Here is a 21834-nt window from a genome sequence, read left to right on the forward strand (position 1 = left end):
TTTTTTATTTACTTCTTTAAATTTTATTATATTTTCATCATGATAAGTGTACTCTTTAATCTCTCCAGAATGTCCCTATTTATTTGTTTAAGATTTTATTTATTTATCTGAGAGAGAGAGAGAGAGAGAGAGAGAGAGGGAGAAGCAGGTTCCCTGCTGAGCAGTGAGTCCTAACGTGGGACTCAATCCCAGGACCCTGAAATCATGACCTGAGCTAAAGGCAGACACCTAACTGAGTCACCCACCCAGGCATTCCCCAGAATCTCTATCTTTAAGTGGATATTTCCATGTAGTCTGACATGGCAGGTTCAGGGTAGCCTGATTTTTTATATGTACCTCAGAGTCTCAACTAGTATAACAGTTAATATAACTAACTGTTATTACTTATTTTCAAAGTCATGTGGCACTTCACCTTACTCTATTAGTTGAGGCAGTCACAAAGACCCACCCAGGTTCTTGGTGAAAGTACACAGACTCTATCATTTGGTGGAGAAGAACTAAACTTCAGGAAAAAAATAAGACCCAAGATAGGGTTAAGATCATTTTTGCAAAATACAGTCTACCACAGGATCTACAAATGTCACCAGCCTATCAAATGGTCCCATGGCATTAAAAAAAAAAAATTGGGGAGCGCCTGGGTGGCTCAGTCAGTTGAGCATCAGATTCTTGGTTTCCACTAAGGTTGTGATCTCAGGGTTCTGAGATGGAGCCCCAGAGCCCCAGGTCAGGCTCCACTCTCAGGGCTGTCTGCTTGAGATTGTTTCCCCTCCTTTTCTCTCCCCCTCTGTGCGCCACCCCCCCTTCTTTCTCTCTCTAAAATTAAAAAAATACATATGTTAAGAAATCCCTTCTAGGGACACCTGGGTGGCTCATTTGGTTAAGTGACCGACTCTTGATTTCACTTCAGGTCTTGATCTCAGGGTCATGAGTTGAAGTTCTGCACTGGGTTTCACCCTAGTCATGGAGCCTATGTAAACAATGACAACAACAAAAATTTAAATTTTAAAAAAGAATTCCCTTCTAAAACCTTGTCACAACTGAAATTCGGTCACATTACATAACTTACCCTAAGACACTAATTGCTTCTTCTGGATCCTGTCTGCTGATCACATCTAGCTATTCTCTGGTTCATGTCTTCATTTTCTGTGTTGATCTCATTTCTTTGAAACTATCCCTTCCAGTGACCCCCACCTCCAAAACAAACAGAAGCATGTGTGCACGCGCACAAAGACACATACTTCTAGATTTCATTTCCCTGGCATAAATCCTTCATCAGAACCAAAATGAGCAGGGCACTTGTGTGGCTCAGTGGTTGAGCATCTGCCTTCAGATCAGGGCATGATCCCGGAGTTCCAGGATCGAATCCCCCATCAGGTTCCCAGCATGGAGCCTGCTTCTCCCTCTGCCTATGTATTTGCCTCTCTCTCTCCCTCTCTCTCTCTCTCTCTCTCTGTCTTTCATGAATAAATAAAATCTTTAAAAAAAAAAAATGAGCTTGTTTGAAAGTCACCAGAGAATCCTATTCTCTGTCTTTCTGAATTATATTTGCCTAAGCAAATAAACCTCCCTGATGAGAACGCTGTTAATGAACCCTTCCAGGGCTCTCTCTCAGTCGGGGAGAGCCTCACCTGCAGCCCAGCCTGGGCGCAACTTTAGCCTCCTCGCTGCGCTGCCCTGAGCGCCTCTGCCACCTGGTGGCCAACAGTGGTATAACTGCACCCTGTGGTTCAGCCTAAACTTCCCGCAACGCTCTTTCCCAGATCTATCAGGGCAGGATGGTCCAAATTTCCTCTCTTTAGTTCTCAGTGTCCTGCACCGAATTATGTAGAGACAATAGCCTTGACTTATCAGAACACATGTGACCTTTGTGGCTAAATGAGCCGAAACCTTATAACAGTGACTGCGGGGGTGTTATGAAGTCCAAGAGAGAGTGCCTGGTATAAAAAATTCAGGATGAAAAGGGAGGAAAGGTAATTCTTGGGGCATAATGAATTCAATAGGCCCGGTGGAGTATGCGGCTCCGAAGTTCAAAAGACAATATGAGAATCTTGTATGAATTGCTGAGGACCACAGGTAGATTCTAGCCTAGCTGCACAACTGACCAGCTGTGGGCAAGTTACCTAACTCCCTTGATCCTTGGTGTCCTCATCAACAATGTGGTGATTATAATATTTTCCCTGTTCAGTTATTCTGGAAAATAAATAAAATACCTTATGAAAAACACCTAGCCCAGTGACTAGCAGGCAGAAAATATAGAGATGGTTCAAAATGTCAGAATCTTTTTTGTTAAAAGTAGGCAAACTCAGATGCCTGGGTGGCTCAGTCAGTTAAGTGTCTGCCTTCAGCTCAGGTCATGATCCCAGGATCCTGGGATGGAGGCCCAGGTCAGGTTCCCTGCTCAGCGGGAAGTATGCTTCTCCCTCTCCCTCTGTGCGTGCTCTCTCTCTCTCTCTCTCTCTCTCAAATAAATAAATAAATCTTTAAAAAAAGACTAGACAACTCTTAGTGCACCCATGTGCTTATTTTAAGAAAGTGATGCTAGAAATTTAGAGGGGGATTACATGTGCAGGAAAACCTGAAGGAGAAGTTGGGACTGGGACTTTTTATCTATGGAGAAGCCATTTTCAATCTTTTTTTAAATAAATGCTCTTCCACAAAAAATGATAATGGGTCACTGTCCTACCCCTTATCCCCTAAAGAAAGAATGGGAGGGAATGTGGCCAAATGGTTTGTTAGCAATCAGGCTTAAACCAGAAATACCTCAAAGAATTTAATGGATCCTTTTTATGTTTCTACTCTCAAAATAATTGTATTTCCCCTTAAACAGAATAAAGTCCCATATGTAGACTGGCATGATATGGTCTGAAGTGTCACTACAAGGTGGAAAAGGCCTAATGTAAGCAACCTGAAACCAAGCAGCTGGCTGATGTCCTTCAGGTATCATACCCCACTGAGGGTGCAGGGTGATTCCTTGATGCTAACATGCTGGAAATCCAGCCTTGGCAGTAGCCAGTGGCCAGTAGGTCAGCCTTGGTGAGAGGCAGCTCATTTTTTGGGAAAATGCAGAGCCTTCATTCCTTTTTTTTTTTTTTTTTTCAGAGCCTCCATTCCTACCAGTATAGCCACTCCATGCTCAAGCAATGGGTGGCCAGAGAGAGATATTGGTTGATATTCACTGAGTAAGTCATCCTCTCCATCTGATTATTGAGAACACATGACCTGGTGCGCACTCCTATAGGTCTACTTTCATGTCTCCAATCTTCCAATATTGGTAGTTTCATGTTGCTGACTAACCAAGCCATTTGCCTCTGCCCAGAAACCTATATGTATCCATATCTCCAGACACTTCTCCCATACAAAGCAAACAACCAAGTGTACAAGTTGTATCTCTGTCCATTGGGAGGATTCCCCTCACTCTGTCCTTGAAGGTCAATATGGAATGACTCTAATGTGATGATGGTCCATTTTCTTTTTCCTCCAATATACTGAGCCAACTCACCCATGAACCAGACACAAGGATTTTCCTCTTCTACCATTGGATCATCTGGAAGCTTCTGTGAGAACATGTGCATGAGTTGAGGAAAAGGAACTAGTGCCACAAAGGTGACACCCTCTAGACCTGCTGGGACCTGATCTTTATGAAACATTTTCCATCATACAATGGATTGTGGCAGGTCCTTATGACTCAGTAGTCATGATGATGTCCAGTCCATGTTGAGCAACTCTGTCATCATCACCTAGTGTATATGGTCAGGTGCTTGGTCTCTACAATGTCACAGTAGGCCTCATAGAACCTCTTTTCCTATGGAGAGTGGTCAGATACAGAAGGCATGATTATGTCCAGAACCCTATCCGCCTGTGCTGCGATTCTCCTATTAGAGCTTGTCAGAGACTAAACAGTATCCTTTCCACATAGATACTTCTAGCACCACTGGGTCTGCTAGATCATTCAGCACAAGCTTTGGGGAAGATTGCAGTATAACCCTAACCTACGGTAAAGTCCTTTCTTGCTCTGGTCTTTATTCAAAACTGGCTGTGTTCAAAATCCAAAGAGGCCCAACAAGCACTGAGCCTCCCTCTCGGTGGTTGAAGGTACAAAGTGCTGTAATTTGGCTTTCTACCTAAAGGAGATGTCCTGGCATACCCTAGACAATCAGACCTCTAATAATTTTACTAATATGGCATCCCCCTGAATCTTTTTTATTTTATCTTTCATCCTTTAGAGCACATAACTCTTAAGTAAAGCATCTCCAGTGCTACTTTTTGTTCACCAGGTCAAATTAACATTGTATCAGTGAGATACTGGGGCAATGGGTTATGTTAAATATCAAGATGGTCAAGGTCCATGGAGATTATTTTGTGTCAACAATCAGGAAAGGTAATATAACAGTTCCACGTTGTGAACACCTTGGATAACCTTTACTGACAGAACTGAAAAAAAAAAAAAAAAAAAAAAAAGCATTCCCCAAGATCAATAGCCATGTACAAAGTAGTAGATCTGTAACAAAAAGATGCCACATATATCAGAGCAGCTGTAAGTGGGGCTACCTTTGTTTAAGTTTATATAGCCCACCTTTATTGCAATAATCCATCTGGTTTTTGCAAGGGTTACCAAATTGAATTGAATAGGAATATAATGGGGAGCTCCTAACATTTTGAGCTTAGACCCTCTACTATACCAATAGAGCTCATATGGAAACCTTCCCAGTATAAACTTCTATTTGGGAAAGAACTGAAGGAATATGTCCTATATATACTTGCTGGAAGGTTGCAGAAGCCTACTTCAGGGACCCACCCTCCCCTTCAAATGATGGGCTTTGGGTGCAAAAACAGGGATATGAAAACTGGGAGAGAAATAATTTATAGTGGAAACTGACATCACTCTTTGCTCATCAAGTCTTACTTTCCTCTGGTTATACAAATCAAGCATTCCCCAGTTTGTGACCTGTTTGTCTCACCCCTGAGAACACCATAGTCTATTAACCATCACTTACAGATCCCTGCCGGTCACAGTGCTCTGTCTGACACTCCTCTTGCTGTTCATTTTAACAGTCACGTCCCCCTTGCATCGGATGCTTACATGCTGCCACTGGCACCTGTTATTCTGAAATCTTACTGCTCCCGTTTACACTAGGAGGATTAATTTTGCAATGGCCCCTACTATTGCTAGCCTCAGCCTACAAAGGCAATCACCACTGAGGTTTCAATGATTCTTGTGCCCTTCACTAGTGCATTCTTCTTCACTTTTATAAAAAGAGTACCTTCTGAGCCCTTTTTGAGAATCTAGACAATGGGTAGCCTCTCTTATGTAATAAATCTATTCCAGCATGCCCAGTCTCTGAGCATAGTAACTCCTTCCTCTGGATGCTTCCATATCATGACTAAGCTTCAAGGAGCCACCCAATAGCATATTGGAACCAGCTGCATGCTTCTTTGCCAGGACATTTAATCCCGAGTCATGGGAGAATCATTTCACTGTTACTAATCAGTTTTATATTCTGCTACCCCACCTCCTCACCCAACCCAGTACCCTCAAAATCCATTCCTGCACATGCTCCCTTGGTTCTGCACACTACATACTACCTATGCCCTGCAATTATTTAGGTGAATATCTATTTCTACCATAGCAGGTATTAAACTTTCCCTCTTGGGTTATGCAGAGACTTGACCCTAGTTATTGGCCTAGAGGCAATAAGCTGGAGGGTGGGGATCAGAGTGTCAGGTCTTGAGAACAAGCATCATCTTGCAACACAGCCTACCTTAGGTAAGGGCTTTGCATGGCCTCCTTGCCAAGGGAGGCTGTTCTCTCTCCTCTAGCAGGGAGGACTATTGCTTCTGCCGACAAGGTGGGTTCAGAGGAATACGGGGAAAGACCCAAGGTTCTCAGACACATCTTTGCAAATTTCTTTATCCTGGAGCCCTGACTTTAGCACAGGAGACTGGTAAAAGCTGTGCATTCTGGTGTTCTTTGCAGCCCTGCTACCTTGTTATTAAATTGAAGGTCTGATCATTAGCAAAGGCTGCCCTATAGCTACAAGAGACAAGACTCTCTTCATATGCTGCCAAGCAAGCCTTCTGGCTTTTATAGCTTCCCTTGAGTTAATAGCTGGCTGATGTCCATTTTTTCTTTCAAAGATTCCAAAGCAGACATCCAGCCAACTCCATCATTTTTAGAATTACCATTGCCCCCTACCACTCAAGTACTGGGCTTCTGACAAACTCAGTGCTTCCCCTTTCACTTATACCTCATCCCAACCCATCCATCGAGAGCCTCAGCAATTGTGATGCTATAGCACACAAAGGATCAAGAACACCCCACTTACCATTAGCAAGTTCTCAGTAGGTAATACATGTCAGGAAGCCCACCGTAATAGTCTGTTTTCTAAGGCTGGTTCTGGTACCAAATGTCTTAGTTTAGATTTTTCTTTTTTTCTTTTTTTTTAAGATTTTATTTATTTATGATAGTCACACAGAGAGAGAAAGAGGCAGAGACACAGGCAGAGGGAGAAGCAGGCTCCATGCAGGGAGCCCGAGGTGAGATTCGATCCCGGGTCTCCAAGATCGCGCCCTGGGCCAAAGGCAGGCGCCAAACCACTGCGCCACCCAGGGATCTCAGTTTAGATTTTTCTTAAAGCAGAACTGGAAATGAGGACTTGGACGTGAGAGCAAGTTATTTGTGAGGTGATTGTGAGCAACAGGAGTGAGGGAAAGTGAATCAGGGATGGAAGAAAAGCCAACATTAAGTGTGCAAGGTCTTGACTCCTGGTACCTCCTAAAAAGCAGATTTGTCCACCTAAAAGATGGAAGGCTGGAACATCTATTCCCTGGCTCCCATCCCACAGTGGTTGAGAACTGATCCTGAAGCCATTAATTTAATTCCACTTCCAGGCTACACTTGGCAGGGTTAACCTTGAATATTAATTAAAGTAATAATCTATAAGAATAATATAACCTCATGAATTCTGAGCCCTGTGAACATAAATCTTTTCTTTAACCTAAAAGACCCTCACAATCATAGGTTGATATATAATGTTCATACAGTTTTTGGTTTTTGTTATAATTGACTCATGGCAACACTATCTGTTTCCTACATGGATTCAGTGTAATAGATCATCTTAAAACTCTGTTTCATTTCTTTTCATAAGACTGGAAAGCTCTAAAAAAATAAGCAGTAGAAACTTTAAAAGAATTTTTAATAAGATTAAATATGGATACCAATTTACCTAAGATTTCAGTAGGTCTGTTATGCTTTAAATTTATTGTCTAAAATGTTAATTATCTTGGCACTGAACCTTAGATTTCAAAAGGTTGTTCCTGTACAAATGTCATGGTTATTAAATGCTACAGTAGAACTTCAACATGAGCACAGATTAGCCATTATAAAGAGTCCCTTCAACATCAAGCAGATACATATATACAATTACATTTTGTAATATATTTGGAAGAATCTGACTGTTAGGAAACAATCATAAGAAATACTTAAGACTAATGAGGAATACAGAAAACATTCAGAGGAATAAAAGCAGAAGAATTTGAATACATGCATGATCATGGAATTCTCCAAAAACCAAAGTCATCATATGCCTGCCTCTTGGGAGATATGAAAGGTAATGAGCATTGAATGGGTCAGATCACTGAGGAAATATGAAAAAAAAAAAAAAAAAAGACTAACAGGTCCATTGCAATCAGTACAGAATGAGGTTCCCCTAAAAGTCTTTTTATGCACCTGCCTTGTTCCCTGGTGGCTGTCTCTCTATCTAGCTCTTCCTTGTGGGAGAAGCTATGGTTTTAGGCTTTATAACCACATTCTTGGTTATCACCTCTGGGAGGGTCCTGCTCCATAAGTCTTATAACCCTACTCTCAGCAAGATTCCAAAGTTACTTTTTTTCAGTCCAAGCATCTCAGTGGATTAATAACAAGAACATCTGAAATGCAGTTGACCTCAGTTTTGAGCACTGCATTTCAGATTAGGAAAGACCTGCCTGACAAGTCCAGGTTTCCCTGCTATTCAGTCCAGTTTAGGAGAGGGATCCTCCTTGGAGATCCTGAGAGGCAGCAGAATGTACAGCAAAAAGCATGGATTAAGCTGGATTTGAGCTCACTGAACAACATTGAGGAGATTACTTATGGTCTCTGGACTTGATTAAATATCAAAGGAGGAAGCTAATAATGGCCATCTTTCAGGGCCGGGTCATAAACAATTTTTGCAGAGCTCCTATACATATTGTCCACTCAATAAATAGCAGCGCATTATGGTTGGAAAGTGTGGGCTCTTGAGTTCTTGCCACTTAGTCGCTGGGTCTTAGGCAAATTATTAACCTCTGTATGCCTCAGTTCCTCATCTGTGACATTGGGATAATGCCAATGCCTTCCTCACTGGCTTGCTGTGAAGAGAAACAGTACTACTGCTCTTATAGAACACTGACCATTTTCGATTCCTTAAATATGCCAGGCTCATTAGTATCTCAAGAACTTTGTCACTGCCTTTTCTCCTGCCTGTAACTGGTGTGTGTGTGTGTATGTGTGTAAGCATTTAGAGCAGTGCCTGGCATATAGTAAGTGTTCCATAAAATTGAGCTACTGCAAAGTCACTATTAATTCTTTAATCCTACAGAACCCTGAAAATCCTGAGGTCAGGCTCTTTGGTACTAGTTCCTCCCTCCTCCAAAAATCTTTAACCTCTTCCAAAGCTAGCTGAACTTCTGCTTCATATACTAGCCCACTAAAAAATACATTCCCAGGGGTGCCTGGGTGGCACAGTCGGGTAACTGTCTTAGGATCTCAGGATCATGAGATATAGCTCTGAATCAGGCTCCTTCCTCAGGGAGGAGTCTGCTTAAGACTCTCTCTCTCCCTCTCCCTCTGCCACCTCCCCCCAAATAAACAAATAAAATTTTTAAAAGAAAGAAAGAAAGAAAGAAAGAAAGAAAGAAAGAAAGAAAGAAAGAAAATAAGAAAGGAAGGAAGGAAGGAAGGAAGGAAGGAAGGAAGAAAGAAAGAAAGAAAGAAAGAAAGAAAGAAAGAAAGAAAGAAAGAAAATAAGAAAGAAAGAAAGAAAATAGAAAGAAAGAAAGAAAGAAAGAAAGAAAGAAAGAAAGAAAGAAAGAAAGAAAGAAAGAAAAAGAAAGAAAGAAAAGAAAGACATTCCCACAGGTTCCTGGCTCACTTAGTCGGAAGAGCATGAGACTTTTGGTCTCAGGGTTGTGGGTTTGAGTCCCCTTCTGAGTGTAGAGCTTACTAAAAAAATAAATAAACTTAAAAAAAAGAGAAATACATTCCTCTTCGAAAAATAAAACTAGAACTACCATACGATCCAGTAATTCCACTACTGAGTATTTAGCCTAAGAATATGAAAACACTAGTTCAAAAAGATGTATGTGGGCCTATTTATTACAACATTATTTACAACAGTCAAATTATGGAAGCTGCCCAAGTGTCTATGTATAGATGAATGGATAAAGAAGATATGAGATAGACACACACACATATATAATATAGATTATATAGATTATCTATATTATATATAATGTATATTTATATACACACACAATGAAATATTACTCAGCCATAATAAGGAATGGAATCTTGCCATTTGCAATGACATGAATAGATCTAGAGGGTATTACACTAAGTGAAATGAGTCAGAGAATGTTATATACTATATGATTTCACTCATATGTGGAATTTAAGAAACAAAACAAAGATAAAAAGAGATAACAAAACGGACTCTTTTTTTTTTTTTTTTTTATTTATGATAGGCACACAGTGAGAGAGAGAGGCAGAGACACAGGCAGAGGGAGAAACAGGCTCCATGCACCGGGAGCCCGACGTGGGATTCGATCCCGGGTCTCCAGGATCGCGCCCTGGGCCAAAGGCAGGCGCCAAACCGCTGCGCCACCCAGGGATCCCACAAAACGGACTCTTAAATACAGAACAAACTGATGGTTTACCAGACAGGAGGTTGGTGGGGAATAGGTGAAGCAGGTGATGGGGATGAAGAGTACACTTACCATGATGAACACTGAAGAATGTACAGAATTGTTGAATCACTATGTTGCTCACCTGAGACTAATATAACACTGTGTGTTATCTACTGGAATTAAAAAATTTTTTAAAGAAAGAAAGAAATGCATCCCTCTAGGACATGCCATTCCCCAATTCCTAGAATGTCCACAGGAAACACTACAGCCATACCCTCACCCTGGCCATTACTTAGGGGGCCCAGAGGACAACACTGGACTTGGGAGTTTGAAGATCCAGGTTTCAGGCTCTGTTCAGTCTTTGCTCAGTGACTTTTGGATCCAACCCATAACTTTTCAGCTTCTTCCTTTCTTTGTTTTTAAGTATCAATTACCTCACTATCTGTTGAGAGGATTAAATGAGAGATAAGTAATATAATTTGTGTACATGTCATACTGGGTCACCCATTTAATGGCTCCCCTTGGTCTTCAGAAGAAATCTAAAGTCCTTAGCAAGGCCTTTGCCTTCAGACCTCATCCCAATACTTCTCTTCCTCTCCCCCTGCTCTATGTACATTGGCCTCTTTCTCTTCATTAAACACCACGTTTACTCATAGCTCTGCAACTTTGCCCTTGCTGGGGATAAGAAGGATCAGAATGCCGTCCCTACCCTACCTTCAAGGAGCTCAGTCTAGAGAGGGAACTTGGTTGCAAATTGATGCCTAGTGAGGTGCTGCTGTAGCAAGAGCTACCTAAGCACAGAGGAAAGGAAACAAGACTTTTCCAGGTGGAAAAGAAGGGAGGGGAAGGCTGAGAGTGGAATGTGACTCATAGCAGAGGCACTACAGACCAGGCTAGGAGGGCTGTTGAAGGAGAGGCACTGACACTTTGTTTTTTCTGTTTGTTTGTTTTTTTAAAGATCTTATTTATTTATTCATGAGAGACACACAGAGAGAGGCTGAGACCCAACAGGCAGAAGGAGAAGCAGGCTTCCCGCAGGGAGCCCTGTGTGGGACTTGATCCCGGGACTCTGGGATCACGCCCTGACCCGAAGGCAGATGCTCAACCGCTGAGCCACCCAGGTGTCCCGCACTGACACTTTTTGGTAAGGGAGTGATATGATACAAACACCAAAACTGGAAAAAGTAAATAGAACGGTAAATGCTCATTCTCCTCCTCCTCCTCCTTCTTCTTCTTCTTCTTCTTCTTCTTCTTCTTCTTCTTCTTCTTCTTCTTCTTCTTCTTCTTCTTCTTCTTCTTCTTTTTGGTAAATACTCATTCTAAAATTCACCCATATCCACCCATCTTGAGAACCTGGACTATTATGAAGAGAACAGTAATACCCCTTAATTAAATCAATCCAGAACCTCTCAAATTGACTATGGTAGAAGTCTCTCATGGTGGGAAAGACACAGACGGGCTTGGAAATCTTAACCTTCTCCCCTTCCCCCTGTGAATAGGGAAAGAATGGGATTTTAGGTGGGGAAAGATTAGGGGCCCCAGCTAGGTTCTGGGGATATTTCAGGTATGCAGATGCAGCGATAAAATGAAGACAGAGATTAGGAAAATTTAGAGCGCCTTATCTCAATTACTAGGGTTAAGATGTTTTTCTAATAATTACATTGTAACCACAGAAAATAAAAATAACCCCAAAAACTAATCAGGCCTCAAAGGAAGACTTAACTATAAAGATTAATCAGACTAGCAATAGATATCTATAGATCACAGATGTCACAGAGACAAGAACTCTCAAACAATGTGTAAGTGTCATGTCTAGTTCCAGGCCACTGACCCGACTACCCCCAGGTTTCTGGCAAAATCCTAATAAAAGAACAGAGATGAAAAGACCTCATTGGCAACCCGGTTGGGACCCCTCTCACTCTCTAGAGATTTTTCTATATCCTTGCCTAATAAAACTCTACCACTTTGCTCACTCTCCTTTGTGAGATTTATTCTTCCACTCCATGGGACAAGAACATTGCTCCCCCCTGCTTCACCTGGATAGAGCTCCTTTCTCATGGCTGCTGTGACCACAAGGCCTGCAGAGGGTGCTGTTCTCCTTCAGTTCTCAAGCAGAGCTTTAGCGCTCAGCAGGGAGCCAGCATCAGAATCCCCTGGAAGGCAGGACACATCACTGGTCCCCATACTGACTTTCGGATCCAATGTGTCTGGGTGGGATCTAGAAACGTGCATTACTAATGAATCCCCAGGTAGAGGCTAATGCTGCTGGTCCAAAGACCAACTTTGTGAACAGTGGCTCACAAGCATCTAAGACTCTTCTTTGTTATCTTCAAAAGTACAGGTAAAACAAGGCCAGAACAGGAAGAAAATAAACAAACAATAACCAAAAAAATAGAGACACTTGGATGCCTCAGCAGGTGAGCACTGCTTTCAGCTCGGGGCCTGATCCTGGAGTTGAGCGATAGAGTCCCACATTGGGCTCTTCGAGGAGAGCCTGCTTCTCCCTCTGCCTATGTCTCTGCCTCTCTCTCTCTCTCTTTTTCCCTCTCCTCATCTATCTCTCTGTCTCATGAATAAATAAATAAAATCTTAAAAAAAAGAACCAAGAAAATACAGAGCAAGACCCAAGCATATAATATGACTTATACTATGCAGATCTGAGTTCTGAGAGCCTTCTGAGTTCTGGCTTTCTGATTGAGAGCCGGTCTCTCTTCCCCAGCTTCTTTCTCTGGGGCAGATGAACATCCCCTATTAAGAGAGTAAGAAGTTTTATCCCTATAGCTTAGCAGGAATAAGACCAATGAGAACATAGTATGAGAACCACATAATCTGAACAAGTGAAATACATATAAAATAGGAAATCTTTTATTTCCTTAACAGTGTCATTTATTTTATAGCTCCTTCCAGTTTCTAGGACAAAGCTTTGTCCCCAGTGTGTGCCTAACAAATGTCTGAAGTGAATGGAATTATAGTTTACAACATCTCTTCACACACAGAAATATAATCTACTTCACCAATGTTACTCATTTGTTCTTACTCAGCTATATTTATCCAAAGAACTTTGAATCATGTATTATTTTTATCAGTTATTGCAGCAGCTTTCCAGATAGCACACAGGCTCAATAAATGTAGGTCTATTCTTCTTTATCTCTGTACTATGTCTTCCTTGGTTCATTATCTTAGAAACCTGTGCTCAATTACTAGTCTCATATTTATTTGGGTTGTAGCTTGTCGTGACTATGGGCTGTTTTTGAAGAAAAATATGCATAACTTTTTTTCCTTACAGCTAATCAGTCACTAGCTACTATTTCATGTCCTCTCTGATCCTTTTGGGAACTAAAATTAAACTTCCTCACTTATGTTTCCCTTCTTGAGGGACAGAACAAAAGGAAGTTATAAAGAGAGTGAGAGCCAGAGCAAATGAGTTAGAGGAAAATGGAGACACCAAGAGGGGGAGACAGAGACAGGGAGATAGGGAGAGACAGAGACAGAGACGCAAAGCAATGCTTCCAGGAGGATGAATCGCTCTTCCCACAAAGCTACCCACACACTCCCCAAAACACCTCACAAGTCCCTCAACCTGGAAGTACAAGCCTCAAAAGGCTGAGTCACCACCCTAGCCCTACATAATCTGCTTGACCTGGTTCCTAAGGGAATTACGTTTTGTCTTAGTCACTTAGGGATTATTCCCTTATTCTTGCAGTAGCCACCTGTCTTGTCCACCCAAGGTGATTAATGGACTATAGGCATTTTTCTGACATCAATTTCATGCAACCACATTTGTTTTTAAAAGACCAACCAGGGATTCCTGGGTGGCTCATCGGTTTGACGCCTGACTTCAGCCCAGGGCGTGATCCTGGAGACCAGGGATCGAGTCCCAGGTAGGGCTCCCTGCGTGGAGCCTGCTTCTCCCTCTGCCTGTGTCTCTGCCCTTCTCTCTCTCTCTCTCTGTCTGTATCTCTCATGAATAAATAAAAACTTTAAAAATAAAAGACCAACCAGAGACTGAATGAAGTAGAATTTGGCCTCAAGATTCTCATTCGGATTCCAAAAAATTGAAATTATACAAGGTTAGGAAACAAACACAAACTAACAAAAAATCATAATAAATTAAAATGTGGCAGCTGTTTGCCAGCCTCAGCCAGAAAGTAATCTTCCCTGAAAGAATAACAACTTGGGGAACAAGTGTCATGCTTGCAGGTCTTTGTGGATGAAGGAATTTAAGAACAATTAGACTGATGATTCATGAGTGAAGACAACTGGTTTATCACATTTGATCCCCATTACTAGCATGGTGAGGAAAATGGGTTTCATTTTACATGTGACAAAACTGAGGTTCAGATTCACCAATGATCACATAGTAAGAAGCAGGAAGTTGAACCCAGTCCCCCTAACTCCTAGTCTTGTGCTCTAATAAGTATGTATGGGCAAAGTGTCAGCCCTCAAAACTTGCAACTCTTGATCTCAGGGTTGTGAGTTTGAGCCCCATGCCGGGTATAGAGATGACTTAAGAAATAAAATCTTTAAAAAATATATCTCACAAGGTTATGCCTAAATTGACATTCACCCATAGAAAACATAGTCATCTCATAAAAAAGTCAAGGTTGCTTGAAAAGACAATAATATGTGAAGTTGAAAGAGGGATGACCATCAAGAATTAGGTGCTTATTTCAAAACAATACCAAAGAAAATATCTTTTTTATCCTTTAATTTCCGCTCAAAGTCTCTTCATAGAATGTGCTATTTGTTCTGAATCAAGGGTAGATAGACATTTGCTGAAAGCTTTAAGTAGGAAAAATAGAAGCTCAAAACAAAAATACAGAAAAGGAATCCAGAAAAACAATTATAATGTACAAAGCAAAATAATATACTTTTTAGACATTATCATTATTTTCAACAAGACAAGAGAATATAGGTCATCTATAAAAACTAAACAGGATGCTATGAAAAAGGAATCAAAAATTTTAAAGTTTTTAGGGATCCCTGGGTGGCGCAGCGGTTTGGCACCTGCCTTTGGCCCAGGGCACGATCCTGGAGACCCGGGATGGAATCCCACATCAGGCTCCCGGTGCATGGAGCCTGCTTCTCCCTCTGCCTATGTCTCTGCCTCTCTCTCTCTCTCTCTGTGACTATCATAAATAAATAAAAATAAAATTTAAACAGGGATCCCTGGGTGGTGCAGCAGTTTGGCGCCTGCCTTTGGCCCAGGGCGCGATCCTGGAGACCCGGGATCGAATCCCACATCAGGCTCCCGGTGCATGGAGCCTGCTTCTCCCTCTGCCTGTGTCTCTGCCTCTCTCTCTCTCTCTCTGTGTGTGACTATCATAAATAAATAAAAATTAAAAAAAAATTTTTTTAATAAAATTTAAACAAAAATTTTAAAGTTTTTAAAAAATTAGAGTTCCTAAAAATCCAACAGATGGGCTGGACTACAAAAATTAAGTAAATCTCCTGGACTGGAGAACTATAAAAGATACAGAGACAGAAGTCAGGGAGAAAAGACAATAGACTGAGACAAGAAATCAAAGATACCTATCAAGTAATTCATAGCAGTTCCAGAAAAAGTAAATAGATAAAACAAAAGGAATAAAATTATCAAAGAACTGATATAAAAAAAATCCAGGGACACCTGGGTGGCTCAATGGTTGAGCATCTGCCTTTGCCTCAGGTCATGATCCCAGGGTCCTAGGATAGAGTCCCACAAGGGGCTCCCAGCGGAGAGCCTGCTTCTCCCTCTGCCTGTCTCTGCCCCCCCCTGTCTCTCATGAATAAATAAATACAATATTTTTAATTTTTTTAATTAAAAAATATCCAGAACAGAAGAACATAGTCTTCAGTTGAAAGAGCTCACGTGATTTTAATAAATGAAAAAGAACCCAGCATATCATAATAAAATTTTGGAAGAACAAGATAAATTAAGGATTCTAACCACTTTCAGAGAGGAAACACAGGTCACAAACAAAGGATGAGGAATCAAAAGGATATTTAATTCTCAACAGCAATACTAAAAGGTATTAGGACAATTACTTAAAATGTTCAAGGAACCATGCCTGACAAATTCTTTATCAAACTACAAAACATGTGTGAAGGTAAAATAAAGACATTTATAGATGTGCAAGGGCTCCAAAAATTTACTTCACATGCCCCTCATTTAAGATTCCACTGTAGAGTATGTTTCACAAAATAAAGGAGTTATAACCAAAACAGTAACAACACAAAAAGCAGCATGGGATACACACACACATATATATATACTATATAATATGTATAAACATACAGAGATGGACTATGTAAATCAGTAATAATTAAGTCTAATTTGAGGGAAAACCAAAAAAAAAAAAAAGATAGAACTAAAACCCTGATAAAGATAGTCTGTGAGGCAAAGTCTAAAGTCTTTGAATTGGTGGAAAAGAGCAGAGATACTAACTTCGATTTTGTTAAATACCCATATTAAGATTTTAAGGTTAAAAGGAAACAATTTTTTTAAAAAATTTAAAAATAAATAAATAAGTTCTTAAAAATAAATAAATAAAGGAAATAATTAAACCTTCATACTGTCTTGAAGTAAGAACTGAAATTAAGAGTAACCCAATGGGGAATCCCTGGGTGGCTCAGCGATTTAGCACCTGCCTTTGGCCCAGAGCGTGATCCTGGAGTCCCCAGGATCAAGTCCCACATCAGGCTCTCTGCATGGAGCTTGCTTCTCCTCTGCCTGTGTCTCTCTCTGTCTCTCTCTGTCTCTCACAAATAAATAAATAAAACCTTAAAAAAAAAGAAAAAAAAGCATAACCCAACAGCCCTAACCAGAAAGAAGGCTCTTCCTCACCAAAGAATTCCCCCTAATATATGTAAAAGGAAGAAAAATTTAGAAACTCACAATTTTGTAGCCCCTAACAAAACAAACAAACAAAAAAATGAGTCCAGGGTGGCCTGGGTGGCTCAGCGGTTTAGCACCGCCTTTGGCTCAGGTTGTGATCCTGTAGTCCCGGTATCGGTATCAGTCCCTCTTTGGACTCCTTGCATGGAGCCTGCTTCTCCCTCTGCCTGTGTCTCTGCCTCTCTCTGTGTCTCTCATGAATATATAAATAAAGTCTTAAAAAAAAAACTTTAAAAGTAAAGTTATTTATTAAAAATAAATTCAGAAGTGGGGCACCTGGGTGGCTCAGTTGGTTAAGCACCCAACTCTTGATTTCAGCTCGGGTCATGACCTCAGGATCAGGAGATGGAGTTCCACATTGAGCTTCTTGCTGGGCATGGAGCCTGCTTAAGATTCTTTCTCTCTCTTTCTCTAACCCACTCCCTTTCAAACACCTTCTCTTGCTCACTCTCTCTTTCTCTCAAAAAAAAAAAAAAAGTTAAAAAAATAAATAAATTCAGAAGAAAGCAATAATGGATTAGGATGAGAAAGTAAAGAAGTTAGAAATAAATTTGAATATATCAGGAGTCATAAAAAATATAAATGAATCCAATTTAAAATTTATTTAAATAAATTTAAATTTATTTAATTTTCAGTTAAAAAACTGAGATTAGGGGTACCTGGTTGGCTCATTTCCTTAAGAATTCGACTCAGTCTCAGCTCAGATCTTGATCTCAGCATGATGAGTTCAAGCCCCACACTGGGCTCTATGCTGGGTGTGGAGCCTACCTAAAAACAAAAACAAAAAAACTGGGATCCCTGGGTGGCGCAGCAGTTTGGCGCCTGCCTTTGGCCCAGGGCACGATCCTGGAGACCCGGGATCGAATCCCACGTTGGGCTCCCGGTGCATGGAGCCTTCTTCTCTCTCTGCCTCTCTCTCTCTCCATGTCTATCATAAATAAATAAAAATCGTTAAAAAAAAAAAAAACTGAGATTGTCAGACTGGAAAATTTAAAAATCCAGTACTATCTCTTCTAGAAGAGAAAAATCAAAGATATAAGAACACAGAAAAACTGACAGTAAAAGAATTGAAAACAAGATATGTGTATATATGGGCAAACATGAACAAAAAATAAAAGCTGTTATAGTGGGGCACCTGGGTGGCTCAGATGGGTAAGTATCTGCCTTCAGGTCAGGTCATGATCCTGGGGTCCTGAGATGGAGTCTGCTTTTCCCTCTGCCTCTTTCCCCTGCTCTTGTGCACTCTCTTCTCAAATGAATAAATTAAAAATCTTTTTTAAAAAATCTGTTGTAGCCATAGTAATATCCAAAAAAATAGAATTCAAGCAAAAAATGTTATTAGTTAGGTTACAGAAGTTCACTAGATTGATAAAAGTTTGAAGCACTGAATTGTGGTATTTTCATAAAATGGAATACTCCAAGAACAAAGAAAAGGAATGAAACCAGGAAAAACAGTAAGTATAGAAAAATGTGTGCAATATTACACCATCTCTATATATAAAACCAGGCAAATGATATTATATATTATATTTATTATAATAATGTAATATATAACGTACATTATATTTATGATAATATATATTACACACACTATATGCACACACACATATATGAACTATATGCACGTGTGTGCGTGCACATGTATATAGTTTAGCAATGTGTAGACATAGGAGAGGATTATAAGGAAGCACATGAGGATGATAGAACATGAATTAAGAACAGTGGCTCCTTCTGGGGTGAGGTATACACAGCAGCATCAGGGTATTAGAAGCATTTCACATGTTAAACCACCCTGTGTACAATGCTGTTCATTATATTTTTTACATTTCATGCTTTTTTCAAAGATGATGGGATGAGAACATGTATCTACTTACCATCCTTGTTTGAAATTTCGTTGTAATCGTAGAAAGAAATATTTTTAAAAGAACCAATTCCTAACAGCTCCAGAAACAACAGAAAAGGGGATACTGATAATCAGACTAAAAAACACTGGGGGGTACCCGAGTAATAAAAGGAGAGAAACCACAGCCCAAAATACACAGCAGGCCCAAGAGAAGAGCAGTCCTCTCTGAAGAAACTTGAAGCTCATAGTCATAATTCAAAGCATAGCTCAGAGGCACCTGGGTGGCTCAGGCAGTTAGATGTCTGCCTTCGGTTCAGGTCATGATCTCAGGGTTGTGGGATTGAGCCCCATGTTTGGCTCCCTGCTCAGTGGGGAGTCTGGTCTCCCTCTGACCCTCCCCCTGCATGCTATCTCTCTCTCTCTCTTTCTCTCTCTCTCTCAAATAAATAAATAAAATCTTAAAAAAAAAAAAAAGCATAGCTCAGTTACTAACACCCAGAAAATTCTCCAAACACAACTGTTGACCAGATGATTTAATCAGTTAATTAAGGGATCTGCCTGAGGCAATCATCACAGAATAGCTGGACCAAACTGACCCTTCTTCCCTCCCTCCCCTCCTCCTGGTGCCCCATCCTCCTCACACTAAGCAGCAGCCAACAATGGCTTTTGAGCCCAGTATAAAGCTTCCTGCATGGAGGAAGCTATTATTCCTTCCTTCTCCTCTGCCTGTGTCTCTGCTCCTCTCTATCTCTCTGTGTGTGTGTCTCTCATGAATAAATAAATAAATAATCTTTAAAAAAAAAACAACAACGCGGGCAGCCTGGGTGGCTCAGCGGTTGAGCGCCACCTTCAGCCCAGGGCCTGATCCCAGAGTCTCAGGATCGAGTCCCGTGTCAGGTTCCCTGCATGGAGCCTGCTTCTCCCTCTGCTGCCTGGGTCTCTGCCTCTCTCTCTCTCTCTCTCTTTCTCTCATGAATAAATAAACACTTTTCTAAAAAGTGTTTCTAAACACTTTTCTAAAAAGTGTTTCAGCTTTCTAAAAAGCTGAAAATTAAAAACAAAAAGAATCCAGTGCTTTCTAACCCAAAGATATGTAAAATACTGACTGAATCAAGCTTAGAGACATATTTTGTTTGAACTGTTTCTGATGGTTTCTCCATCGCAGGATATTTACTAAATTGGAATCTGTCCTACCTGATGATAGATATTTTTATTTTGAAGTCCTGTTGGGACTTTCTATCTTTTTGTAATTGTGTCTCAATGGGCATTTAATTAAAAGTGAGCCAGAATGATGATTCGGGGAAGGGTTCTTTAGCTGCCCACTTAACCAGGAAGGACTTAGGCACAGATTTTATTTTTTTTATTTTTTATTTATTTATTCATGAGTTACAGAGAGAGACAGAGACAGAGACAGAGACAGAGACACAGGCAGAGGGAGAAGCAGGCTCCATGCAGGGAGCCCGACATGGGACTCCATCCTGGGTCTCCAGGATCACACCCTGGGCTGAAGGCGGCGCTATACCGCTGAGCCACCCGGGCTGCCCAGGCACAGATTTTAGAACCAACCCCTAGAAGTTATTCAGAGCACTGCACATACTAAACACTTTTAAATAAAAATCTAGGTTTTCAGCTTTTCATTAAAAACAAACAAACAAAAACAGAACACTAAGGACCAGGCATGCTGGACCCCTCAATTCTGAATGACAATATCATGCTGGACCTGAGTTTATCCTTTTCAGGGGCTGAGTCCATAACAGCTTTGGTCCTTAGCCTGCCTGGCCTCTGCTAGCATTTTAAGTATTTCCTTCTGCCTTAGGCCCACATTTCCCAGACATTCCTGATTACTAAACAGGTTTCCCAGGCCTTGCCTTGGAGGTTTTGATTTGATGGGTGTTATAGGTTGAACTGTGTCCATCCCCCCGCCATTTCCTAATGTTGGAGCCCTTAGTCCTTAGTAGGATCTGAGTTTATCTGGAGATAGGGTCCCTATAGAGGTAATCAAGTTAAAATGAAGTCTTTAGGGTGGGCCCTAATCCAATAACTGGGGTCCTTATTTAAAGGGAAAGTTAGATACAGACACTTTTTTTTTTTTTTTAAATTTTTATTTATTTATGATAGTCACAGAGAGAGAGAGAGAGAGGCAGAGACATAGGCAGAGGGAGAAGCAGGCTCCAGGCACCGGGAGCCCGATGTGGGATTTGATCCCGAGTCTCCAGGATTGCGCCCTGGGCCAAAGGCAGGCGCTAAACTGCTGCGCCACCCAGGGATCCCTAGATACAGACACTTGCATGTCAGGGAAATGATGTGAAGACACAGAAGCCAGTCATCTACAAGCCAAGGAGAAAGGCCTGGAACACGTCCTCCCCCTACAGTTCTTGGAAGGAACCAATCCTGCCAACACCTTGATCTTGGACTTCCAGATGCCAGAACTATGAGACAATACATTTCTGTTTAAGCCACCCAGTCTTACTTTGTCACCAAAGCCCCACAAATTAATACTGTGGGTTTGGTACCAAGTCTGGAAATTTGTACTTTAAGTAAATATAACACACACAGCCACACTTTGCAATGACCTGTGAAGCTTAAAATGAATACTGATTCTGGATCCCAACTCCATAGATTCTGAGCTAATTCCTCTAGGATGGGGCTTTAGCATCAGGACTTGCTATATCTCCCTAGGTATCACAATTGAGAACCACCAGTTGGGAACACTGTTCTAGGACATCAGATTTAATGTTAATGTACCAGTTACATTTTTATTTCACTTATTTTTTTTTTTCCAATTCTTAGTTTTCTCATCTGTGAATGATGTTGATTAGCTGCCATTTACTGGGGCCCTCTGATGTACCGGTCACTTTATAATTTATTTCATTTAACCACAAACAATCCATACACTGGATCCCTGTTTACAGTTGAGGTAAGTGATCCTGAGATTAAATGATCTAAAGTTGGGGCACCTGGGTGGCTCAGTCAGTGAAGTGTCTGATTTCAGCTCAGGTCATGAGATTGAGCCCCACATTGGGCTCTGCACTCAGTGGAGTGTCTTATTGAGATTCCCTCTCTCCCTCTCCCTTTACTGCTCCCCTTCTCCATTTCAAAAAATAAATAAGTAAATCTTTTTTTTTTTAATGATCTAAAGTGATCCACTAGGGGCACCTGTCTGGCTCAGTTGGGATAGCATGAGACTCTTGAT

General features: G+C 40.9%; 1 protein-coding gene across 2 annotated transcripts in view; it reads right to left on the reverse strand.

Annotated features, from left to right (window-relative positions):
* Window positions 1-21834, reverse strand: part of C1H9orf85 (chromosome 1 C9orf85 homolog) — a 117540-nt gene that overhangs the window by 4965 nt on the left and 90741 nt on the right. The window contains exon 3 of one of the 2 annotated variants that reach the window (XM_072838197.1): window positions 17463-17566. The exons of the other annotated variant lie outside the window; for it this stretch is intronic. Coding sequence (XP_072694298.1) covers window positions 17563-17566 — 4 coding nt within the window. The 3' untranslated portion in view covers window positions 17463-17562. Of the gene's footprint in view, window positions 1-17462; window positions 17567-21834 lie in introns of those variants that run through there. 2 annotated transcript variants of the gene reach the window in all.

This window comes from Canis lupus, chromosome 1, assembly GCF_048164855.1.
Source record: "Canis lupus baileyi chromosome 1, mCanLup2.hap1, whole genome shotgun sequence".
Lineage (NCBI taxonomy): Eukaryota > Metazoa > Chordata > Mammalia > Carnivora > Canidae > Canis > Canis lupus.